This window comes from Notothenia rossii (assembly GCF_949606895.1).
Source record: "Notothenia rossii genome assembly, chromosome: 1".
Classification (NCBI taxonomy): domain Eukaryota; kingdom Metazoa; phylum Chordata; class Actinopteri; order Perciformes; family Nototheniidae; genus Notothenia; species Notothenia rossii.
This window is the reverse complement of record NC_136912.1, coordinates 84,896,372-84,907,823: the sequence shown is the minus strand read 5'-3', so window position 1 is coordinate 84,907,823 and position 11,452 is coordinate 84,896,372. Positions and strand designations below refer to the sequence as shown.

The 11,452-nt window shown below is 40.9% G+C and overlaps 1 protein-coding gene across 1 annotated transcript; it reads right to left on the bottom strand.

Moving 5' to 3' along the window:
- Positions 1–93: 93 nt before the first annotated feature.
- rabggta (Rab geranylgeranyltransferase subunit alpha) lies at positions 94–10,731 on the bottom strand. Its single transcript, XM_079668797.1, has 17 exons — positions 10,595–10,731; positions 10,230–10,277; positions 9,961–10,071; positions 9,168–9,292; positions 8,860–9,047; positions 8,469–8,726; positions 8,175–8,258; positions 7,954–8,036; positions 7,612–7,707; positions 5,458–5,563; positions 5,308–5,359; positions 5,142–5,230; positions 4,899–4,987; positions 3,519–3,635; positions 3,314–3,427; positions 3,076–3,163; positions 94–1,944 (listed from the first exon to the last, which is right to left on the bottom strand). The coding sequence occupies exons 2-17, from the start codon at positions 10,230–10,232 to the stop codon at positions 1,796–1,798; spliced, it is 1,752 nt and encodes a 583-aa protein (XP_079524923.1). The 5' UTR covers positions 10,233–10,277; positions 10,595–10,731; the 3' UTR covers positions 94–1,795.
- Positions 10,732–11,452: the final 721 nt, after the last annotated feature.

Sequence of the window (11,452 nt, the reverse complement as noted above, 5' to 3'; positions counted from 1 at the left end):
GATGTGTTCCGTGCCAAGGCATCGGATATAATAATAATAATAATAATCAATAAAAGGAAGGACTTTAGACCTTCTACCAGAGACCTCACTGTACATATTTTACCTGTTTATTACTCATAAAAAGCATACATTGATCAGTTTTTAACTGTGACTCTTTGATGAGCATGCCTTTCTGTTGGTTGATCATTTACACTTTTACAGATATTCATGGTACGCAGAGGATAAAAGCCTACTGACTTTGGTGACTCACAGTCATGTCCTTGTGTTCTAACTACAGAGTGGATTACCATGCAATTTGCTACAGACAGTCATGTTTAATCAGGATGAATAGTATTTTCGTTGATGATCCAGTTTTCCCTCTAGTTCCACCATGAGGTTGCAATAGCTCTTAACATTCACCATGTTTTTTAAATAAATACTTGCACAATGAATGAATGAATGAATGAAGTTGCGGTATTTTTCAAATTTGATCAAGTTTGCTTGTTTTGGTTCACACGCTCCCATAGGACAGTTTCTGCCTGAATGGTCTGCTTAGGCAACCTATCGCATCAGAGTAAAAAAAACATCAATCGATACAGCAGATTAATCAAATGAACAAAGGTAAACAATTGTTTCACAACTCATGTGTGAATGGCTTGGGGATAAAGGTGCATTCAGGAAGGTCTGTGGATCAGATATTACATTTTCTCTGATAACAGAAAAGAATACAAAGAAGCTTTTTGGAAGGCAGTGACACAATGTGTGCAGATTTATTACTGGATCTGTGACTTACACTGTGCAACAGTATAGTGTCATATATTAAATGCTTTACACAACCCTTCAAAAAATGTGTGTGAGAACTATGTGATGCGGTGATAATTAGTTACACGCATATTCTTCTTATATAACCATTTGTAAGCTTATATAAGCAATAAGCCAGCATTGCTTCATGCCAATCCATATAAACTCAATGTACTCCATGATGAGGGTTACTGCATGCATTGGTTCTGTTGTAATAAGGATATCCATACGCACGCACATAGAAAAGCAACATTGGTTAATACACACTTACCCAATCACTCACACTGACAGATCTAGACACATTGTTTGACGTGTTTGAACGGAAGTTTTTGAAGAGAGAGGCAAGTGAAGGCTCAATTAGAGGTTGTGAAGTACTATTACATTACATGTTTGTCGACCTTACTCGTAATGTAAAGCGTCTTTGGGTCTAAAAGAGCGCTATATAAATCCCATTTATTATTATTACATTAGTTTTGAAAATAAGATCACATAAAATTGCCTAAATGTGTGATTTAGATAAACAGATAGTTCAGAGCTACAGTAGTTTAACTGTTTCCCCCCGTACCCAGAGTCAGAAACGAATAAATGCTTTATGACCTTCTTATGTATTTGATGTAGTTTCAAATGTTTGTCCGACAGACATGTCGGGCTGTTTTGGCTCAATTGTTAAGTGTCTATTGGCTCAGATAACGTAATCATTATCTCCTATGCATGCAGGAATTTAGTGTAACTAAGGTGGGGTGAGGGGCTACCTTTTTCCAAGCTTTGTCTGGACACAGTCTCAGACTTTGAAAACGTTTGTGTTAAAGCTTTCTGACTTCTGCCCAGAGGCATCAGGCTTCAGAGCCTCAGGGATCAGGATGATTGACAGTCTCCCGAAACGAGGGGAACAAACAGAGTCGTAAGACATACGAAAAACACCCACTTTCTCTTTCTCAAACAAACACGGCAGAGACAGAGGGACATTTAAACGGCGGTGCTGATGGTGATGGCAGTGAGTCCTGCCCCCGTCTGATCAGAGCAGGAGGTCTGTGACTGAGGGCAGCAGCTCTGCCAGCTTCGACTCCACGTCGGCTGTCTGAGTTACAGGGTTGCCACGGAGATCAAGGCGCTTTAGCTTGGGGCAGGAGGCCAGCGGCTGAAGATCTGACAATGAAGAGATTTCTGTGCATGTGGGTTAAAGAAAAAGCATTCCTTTGGGCTGCAGTGACAAGAAGGTGATAGGGCGTACATTTTCCAAACACTGAGATCCACATGTCAAATATGACACTGGGATATTAATTAATTATTCTAAATATAAAACTTGGAGGCCTACATTTGCATCAGAAGGTAGGCACTGAAAGGGTTACAAAACCAGATCTTGAGTGTGGCGTCCGTGTCACAACCTGTATACTGCATTAATTCCTCTCGAGTGTATCAGGGGAAGTGAAGCGTGAAGGGGAAGAAGGTGAGGATGTGCTGCTAACGTGTCTCTCCCCGTTGATGATGATGTCGTAAGCTCTGTGAAATGATTGCACTGATTTTATTTATCCGATGGCCTAAAAAGATTCCATGTGAAAACAAATTATTCATGCATTGAAACGGAAGAGCCTGCAATTTTCTGAACTTAGGAAACTCCATCCTTGAGTGTAGTGTTTTACGTGGCACTATTCACACAACCTCAGCTGCTCGCACTCTCTACCAAGCTGTTTTTCAGCTAAGAGCCGTGCACTGAGTCAAGTGCACACTATGAGGGGAGTATCATAAATATTATTAGATATATATGGGAGGCTGTGTCTCAGTGGGCTAATGCATTGATCTTCGGATCAGGGGAGCACTGAACCCATAAACATTCAAATTATTTACCTATATATCATGATCCATTTACTTGTGCAATATAGACTCTTCTTGCACTATTTCATTTGTTTTATGTCCTGTATATATTCTTGCTTTGTTGGGGGAGCCTGTAACTTAAGTTTTTCATTGCTATATCTACACTGAAGCTACTGTGTGTGCACATGACAATGAAGCCTTGAATCACTGATTCAATGCCCACTGCAGTCAGCATGGCGTTGTGTCCTTGGGCAAGACCCTTCACCCCCCTCCTGTGGGGATTGCCCACAGTATTGAGTGCATGTGCAGAAAGTCACTTTGGGTGCAGGCGTCTAACAAGTAACATGTAATGTACAGCGATAAATTATATCGCTGTACATTACATCTTACTTCTTATAATATAAATGTATCTCTATGACAGTTATTCTACAGGAATAACTCCGATATAGAACAGGATGTTTTCCAGGTAAGATTTAAGGATACTGTTATTCTTCAAGATGACTTCCTCCAGCTTGGGAAGATGATAAACTCCTTCCAGATTCTCTATAGAGTTATTTTCAGCCTCCAAGACCTGAAAGCAAGAACATTTTAGTGAAATATGCTGCAGAATTTAAGTTCTCAGTATGTATCTTTTCAACTGTCAAATAACAATTGTGGGACACACAAAAGACACACTGCCCGTCTTGGACATATACTAGGTTTTGAATTGGAGCTTTGTCACCTCCAGGCACTGCAACATGGCGAACTGAGGAGGCAGCCGCTGCAACTGATTGGAGGACAGATTGATGTGGGTAACCAATAACAGCTGGTCCAGGTGGCACAAAGTGGTCAGATTCTGTTCGAAACAAAAAGGGAAAAAAATGAGTAATTATAAGCACTTCACTATTGGCTCATTTTAATTGACTTTTTCACAATTCATCACTAACCTTGTCAGAAATACTGAAGACGCGCACTTCAGCATATTCCATTTTCAGGATGGTGTTTTCAATCATAAACTTGCTGCACAGGTCGCTGTAATATGCAGAGCGCATGGAATCCACTTCCTGAAGAACAAAAAAAAACACTCTAGGTTCATCCCAATACCACTCATCGACTCTTCTCTCCCCCTCCTCCGGGACTTCAACCGGAAATCGATCAAGACACGCCATGTTGAAGGATGTCCCAACTGCTGAAATGCACACGGAGGAGTCGAGGAGGGAGGAGGCTTCCAGAGGAGACGAAAGGGAGGATACACAAGAGCAGACTACGCGGAGGTGTTTTCACTACTCGCGTATACAAGCCTCGCCCCCACCTTCACAGCCTCTGCTCACTGCAGCTGATCTTACCGTTAAATGAGGATCAGAGTTAAATGTTTAAAGTGCTTCATTAAGAGTAACATATATTAAATCTCTTAAACGAATTATGAGATCATACTCTATAAAAACATTAAAGTGTGTTTAAAATACTTACAAATTCAATAATAATGTTTTGATTATAAAATACTAACTAACAGTTCTTACTTGTGGTTTTTGATGCATGTGTGGTAGACCCACAGCACGTCAAACATTTAGGATATATACAAATTGGGTGGTATATCTAATACATATTTTATTGATTTGTGTCTCACTTCTGTAGGACAGATTAAATATAAACATCTAATACAAAAGTTGATCTGAAACAAGCTCAAATACCATAATGAAATGAATCCATCAATTATTATTATTGTTATAATGATATCGCGTCTTACGGAGGCGGAGCTAAGGAAGGGAGGGACGCGAGGCTGCGCTAGACTTTTTCGCTGCCCGTCATTTTGACGGACAGGATCGTAAAACTTCCGTCAAAATCCAGAATTACCCGTCGGCCTTTACACAACTCTGAAGAGGGGTGGGGAGAAGCATGCTCGTGAACTGTCAACGGGGGGGACAGTTCACATGCGCAGTGTTATGCATGGCTGCTGCTGCACCTCGCGGGAGCGTGCACTGCGTAAAGCCAAAACTCACAGACATTTCAATGATTTGTACGGCACAGTTAGGTTTGGAAACGGTATAATTTCCTTTTTGGAGGGCATGCATAACACGGCATAACACCGGAGCCTCGCTGCGGGGAAACTTTGGCGCTGTTCCGAGTTTGTTCTAATCCTTCAAAATGACGGACTGCTTTCAGATTTGTCCGTCATTGTTAAAAAAAATCCGTCACAGACGGAAAATATTCGGTTAACGCGACCTCAGGACGCGAGTGAGCGAAAGAAGGAGGTGAAATATTCAATCGAGATGAGCCTACTCAGTCTGTGACCTATTTTCTGTTGAGTGTCATTGATTGGTACTCACTTTCAGAGTTTGGAAATGAGCCAGTGTCTCCTTCTCATATCCCAGGGGATCGAGCGCCCTCATCAGGAGGATAATGGTCAACAAGCACCCTGCCAAGGCAAGCAGAGGGTTTCAAGGCTAGAGAAAACATCACTATCAGCAAACCTCAGTATGAGTGTTTTTTGTGATTTGAGTGTCTGTGGCGATGGTGATTTGGTTCGGCAAAGAGTAAAGAACCATATATGATGCATTTAAATCATTTACATTTATTGAGTGGCTCCAGTTCTTGCAGCTGGTTGCAAGATTGCAGCTCTGACTGCAACACTGAGGTCTTCTCTACTGAGAGTTCACTCCTACAGAAAGAAGAACACACCCAGTGTTACTCACTTGAAAGACTCACACAATGTGATTTGTTGTGGTGAAACAATACCTGAAAAGTTCCTGATCCGTAGCCGAGTCCCGACACCAACTCTCAGATCGGCCTGTGGAAGTTAAAGTGTAATGAGGCTGGAGGAAGAACAGATTTGTAATCCAGCCCCTAACAGAGCGTGACATGTAAAATAATCATGGGATGCATCACCTGTGTACAGAGCACAGTCTCTGTGAGTGGGTTTCTCAGTCCAGTGCACAGTCAGGTTGTGTTCATTCGGGATGTCGCTTATCGTTCCAGGAGGAAAATCACAGATCTTAGCAGGTGTTAGGTTAAAAAAAATTATAATTTACTCCGCAAGAGAAAGAGATAGATGGAACACACCCAGACCCTCATAGTGAGTCCCTGGCTCATTTCCATGCCAATGCAGCAGGCAGCGCTGGGCAGTGTGACAAAAATACATCCTTGATGGAATAGCAAAACAGTAAATTGGAGAAACCGGGCTTTAATCAATTAAATTAAGTTTGCACAGACCACTCAATTCTATCACTGAGAGAGCATTACGCGTTTGGAATTAAGTTAAAAAAGAAAACAGAGTTCAAATACACATTTTAAGATAAAATAATCCGATAATGCTGAATATACATCCTGGGGGAGTCACCAGAATGAAAAGTGTGTCCGCTGCACCTGCGCTCATCAGTATGATAATAACATGGGATTATAAATGAACATAAATATGGATGACTCAATAAAGATGAAATCATGATCTAATATGTACAGTTGCAAGAAAAAGTATGTGAACCCTTTGGAATTACCTGGATTTCTGCATAAAATAGGTCATAAAATGTGTTCTGATCTGCACGTTTGAAGTTTGCAAAAGAGCACCTGGATGTTCCACAGCACTACTGGCAAAATATTCTGTGGACAGATGAAACCAAAGTTGAGTTGTTTGGAAGGAACACACAACGCTATGTGTGGAGAAAAAAAGGCACAGCACACCAACATCAAAACCTCATCCCAACTGTGAAGTATGGTGGAGGGAGCATCATGGTTTGGGGCTGCTTTGCTGCCTCAGGGCCTGGACAGATTGCCATCATCGACGGAAAAATGAATTCTCAAGTTTATCAAGACATTTTGCTGGAGAACTTAAGGCCATCTGTCCACCAATTGAAGCTCAACAGAAGATGGGTGACGCAACAGGACAACGACCCAAAGCACAGAAGTAAATCAACAACAGAATGGATTCAACAGAAGAAAATAGGCCTTCTGGAGTGGCCCAGTCAGAGTCCTGACCTCAACCCAATTGAGATGCTGTGGCATGACCTCAAGAGAGCGATTCACACCAGACATCCCAAGAATGTTGCTGAACTGAAACAGTTTTGTAAAGAGGAATGGTCCAACATTCCTCCTGACCGTTGTGCAGGTCTGATATGCAACTATAGGAAACGTTTGGTTGAGGTTATTGCTGCCAAAGGAGGGTCAACCATCTATTAAATCCAAGGGTTCACCCTGCACTGTGAATGTTTACATGGTGTGTTCAATAAAAACATAAAAACATATCATTGTTTGTGTGTTTTTAGCTTAAGCAGACTGTGTTTGTCTATTGTTGTGACTTAGATGAAGATCAGAACACATTTTATGACCAATTTATGCAGAAATCCAGGAAGTTCCAAAGGGTTCACATACTTTTTCTTGCAACTGTATATTATAACAGCTTCTTGGCTCGCATGTTAACGGATCAATTTCCAGGACAGCTGAGCATGCTGAGTTGGGTGTTTTTCTACAAATATTCACAACACCCACTATTCTAAATTCTTTAAAAATATGTTTTTTCTAAAAGACACAATTATAATAGTCTTTAATTTAATGCTGTCTAGTAAATTTGACCTGTTTGAAATGAAGCTACAGTTTATGGCGAGCCTCCTTCACAGGATGCTCAGTCAGAGTTATTTTCTTCTGACTGCATCTTTATAAGCGCTCTTTGAGACCAAATGTGGTTTCGTCTGTGTCACTGTGCCCTGACAAGGTAGAAAAGCTTTAAAAGCCAGGACGAGGTGCTACTGCCCTCACAGTGACATTAGCAGGTTAAAAAAGAGATCAATGATCTCAAGGGATACACCTGGATAAATAAAGGTTTAACATTTGAAATGAAATGAATTCCTTCCTTGGTGATCAAACTTGTTCCCGTTCTCATTTCACACATACCACAGGGTTCTATCAGCATGCTGGATGTAAAGATAAAGTATATCTTATCTTAAAGAATGATGAGAACAGAATGTTAAACTGGTTTACTGCTCAATCAGCAGCATGCAGTGAGAGTCAAATATAAAGTCTGGGGCATGACCAGCCAATGGAAAAGGATACCCAGACCGGGCTGTGTTTAAAGCGCGGGTGGACGCTCCTCCACTCCACTCTCTGGGGCAAACCGTCCAGGACCAGCAGCAGGCCGCAAGCCTGCGCCTAACAGAGCGGAGGGAAGAAGACAGGTGGCTCAGATAACCATGGAGACTATATCAAAGTCTCCTTTATTTGCACTGGATTTGATTCTGCTACACATCAAAAATGCAAAAATGCAAAAAGAACACATTTGGCCATATGAAAGAGTTACTCAAGGGGTCGAGAGAGGCTAGAGAGGACCTAAGAAGTCACTTAACGTGTAATGTTATTGGAAACATGTGGAAATATGTATGAAGTGAAGATACTAACATTGACGGGCCCAGAGAAGGCGACTGCCACTCTCTCCTCATCCCGACACACATACACACAGCTTATCATCTCTTCACGTTCAGCTGTTCAAAAGAAAAAACATTGTTCGTACAAATTATATTATTGTATTATAGTACAGTAAATATTTCACTCACAAAAAAACGTTATGTACTTCATATATACTGTATGTGCATATGAAAAAAAAATGCCGATGAACATACCTCTGCCTAGCAACCAGCGATAGTAGAACCAAGCACTCTGGTCGTTGGGGTCGGTGAAGAAAGCATTTTGTACAAGCTCATACTCTGAAAACAAAATTGGCGTATTAAGATGCTTCCTGTTACATGCTTAATGAGTTGGATTTAAAACAGAAGTAATTTTGCAATATTTATTTTTGTAAAAGTTCTATAATTTACAGCCAATGTGAAGCCTTAGTCTGCCCCCTGTTGGTTGTTAGTAGGTATTGCTGACTTCAAACCCTTGCCATTCACTTGCAAAATTGTTGTTAGGTTCACCTTTCAGGAGCTGCTCTTCACAGACGCGGTGGGAGAGGATTTGGGGAGATGGCGGAGTGGAGGATTGGGGGGGCTTGTGGCACGGTGATGTGGGCTCAGGGGATTCTGGGTGGAGCAGCGGCAGCAGGGTGCTGCGGTAATGCCAGCTGGAGTAGTTGGAGAAGTTGGAGCCAATCAAACGATCGGTGAAGTCCAACTCCTGATCCATGGGCACACCGGACATCTTCACAACCATCCGGCGGTAATCCCAGCAATGGACTGGTCAAATAAGGTGTGAGACATAGATGGAAAGAGTGCAGGTTAATATCAGGCTTTGATAAATACAAATAAAAAGCTCAATCAACCAGATTTGAACAATGTCATCATCCTCCTTTTGTCCTTCTTTACTCACAGTTTCGGTCGTCCAGGCTCAAGCAGCGATCACACAGGTTCAGCTCTCTGGCCCAGTCCGGTTTGGGCAGGCGGGTTGAGACCCACCAGCGGTGATGCCAGCTACCGTAGGACTTTGGGTTCACTTTGAGGCACGACTCCAGAAAAGAGAGCTCAGCCACATAAATCTTTTGCACTTCATCCTCTTCCCTGGAGCGGATATCAAGAAACAAAGACATCATTCTCCTGTCAAATCTCTGATGGCTTTCTATTCAAAAGGTTTTTTTACTGTAAATATTCAGATAATAGGATACATGGTTGTGATCTCACTTCACAGTCTCCAGGTGCATTAGGATCTCTCTCCTGTAGTTCCAGAGGGTTGCAAAGTCGGGATTGGAAGACAGGAGCTGCTGGGAAATCTGCAGAGCCTCATCGTCGAAGATACCCTCCTTCCTCTGTCATACAGGGTGAAGAGAGGAAGGCAAATACAAAGCGACAGGTGGACACAGACAGGGAAAGAACATACAAGAAATTAGCAAAAAGACAAAATAAAACTGAAACTAATAATAAGGTGCTGCTTAGTGAAACTATTTAATAAGCATCACTTCTGGTTTAATGCTCTACATTGAAGTCACATGTAGTCTTTCACATAATGGATAAGGCTTTTGTCTTTCTTTATTCTTACATATGTCTATTCTTTCTAACGTACCTATCTTTTCAGTAGCTCTCGGTCTGAAGCCCATTTCATTTTTTAAAAAGCTCAGTATTTCCCATAATAGCATTGCACTGCAGTTTTCATAAGAAGTTATTAAATCTGTCGGATGTGTTAGATTTCGTAATTCAAATGTGGTGCTCTAGTGAGTATTTACGGCAACAGGATGTTGTGTGTGAACAAAACAAAAATGCGTGCTCATGGTAATGAAGAACATGTAACCAGGTGCAATGGTGGGATGGGAAGCTATACTGGGGTTAAACTACACAGGTAGAACATTTTAAAAGGAACAATTCATTGTTGTTTTTCGTGAAAGTTGTTCAGAACAGCAATTGTATATTAAATGAATAGCCGTATCATGTAAAACATACTGTATACTACATATGATATAAATGAGGCTTTCTGAAAAACCTTGGAAAAACAGGCATCTCGTGCAGCCACGTATATCTTCAGTTTCTTCTCTCTCTCTTTTCTTTTCTCCTCTTCCTGCTGGGCTGTAGATTTAACCTTCACTCGGCCATGCTGTCAAAAGCACAGCAATGGGGAGGAAGATGAGGTAAGTAAGTATAGTTAAATATTCTAGGTTAGAGTAATGATAAATAATTGATCGCATGTACAACATAAGTGCTGTACCAAAGCAGTGAACACACAAACATGTCTAAATAAAACAAATATCTTACCATCCTTCCTGTTGGTGCTAGAGACCCAAAGATCTGTTTATGATGGAACTGCAGAGTAACATTCAGGGTTAGGCCTCAGTAACATTTACATGACAGACACACAGAGATGTGACAAACTTACACAGACGCTAAGCCGCTAGCTGATTATCTGTGTCAATATATTTAGCCCTCTATAAGGTTTAAACATTGGATATAAACAGCTATATGACTGCAGTTAGCTTGCTTATTAGCTCCGTGTTCAGTCAACAACACTGGGCTGGGCTCATTCAAACCACCACAGAATAACAGCCACCAACGACAGAATAAAATATGTTCATTACAGGAAAACACTGAACACCGCATAGTTTAACCAAAAAAACACCTACCTGTTATTGTGTTTACTTGGCTGGTTGTATGTATTTCAAAATGCAGTTTGATTTGTCATGTCAGGGTTCCTAACGACTACAATTCTTTACGTCCGTCCCATGAAAGTGACGTCAGAGAGAGTATTTTCTTGACCGCGGGCTTTTGTCGCTGTCTAGTGGAGGAAACAGTAAACAGCAAGGTAGACATGTTGAAATGTCCTGAATTGAAAGATGCGTGGACATTTATTTACACAGTGGTGTTAGTACAGTATATTTACTCAAGTACTGTACTTAAGATGTTGGGGAACTTTTACTTCACTTCACTAAATATTCACTTGAGTATTTATTAAGTTATTTCCAATTATTAGCTAAAACTAATTATAAATAAAATAATAAATAAAATATGATATATAATTACAGGTTGAAATATCCAGCAGCGGTATATAAGGTCATTAAAAGTAGCTCCACCTTTACCAGCTGTGATAAACACAATAATGTATACAAAAATAATCCAGTTATATGTATGTGACACTACGCACAGTAAGTACTTTTGGTACTTTTATATACATTTCCTAACAGGGTATTATTACACTGTAGTATTTATATTATCTGAGTACTTCTTACATCACAGCATTTACAGTTGGCCTTCAGTATGTCTGCATGGTTAACCACACTTAGCTTATTATTTATCAGTTTAAAATGAACATCATTATTTGAGAAGGGTTTGAAACTAGCAATTTAGGCCAGAAACTGTCCAGGGTCATTTTATTGTGGTGGCTGTGGCTCAGTAGTCGAAGTGTTTACTGAACTGTGTGTGTGTGTGTGTGTGTGTGTGTGTGTGTGTGTGTGTGTGTGTGTGTGTGTGTGTGTGTGTGTGTG

Excerpts from the sequence above, each read along its gene's own strand:
- rabggta (XM_079668797.1), bottom strand. Across the intron at positions 9,293-9,960 it reads GAGATGCCTGTTTTTCCAAG|AGGAAGGAGGGTATCTTCGA; the intron begins GTTTTTCAGAAA and ends CCTGTATGACAG. Across the intron at positions 3,428-3,518 it reads TCTTCAGTATTTCTGACAAG|AATCTGACCACTTTGTGCCA; the intron begins GTTAGTGATGAA and ends TGTTTCGAACAG.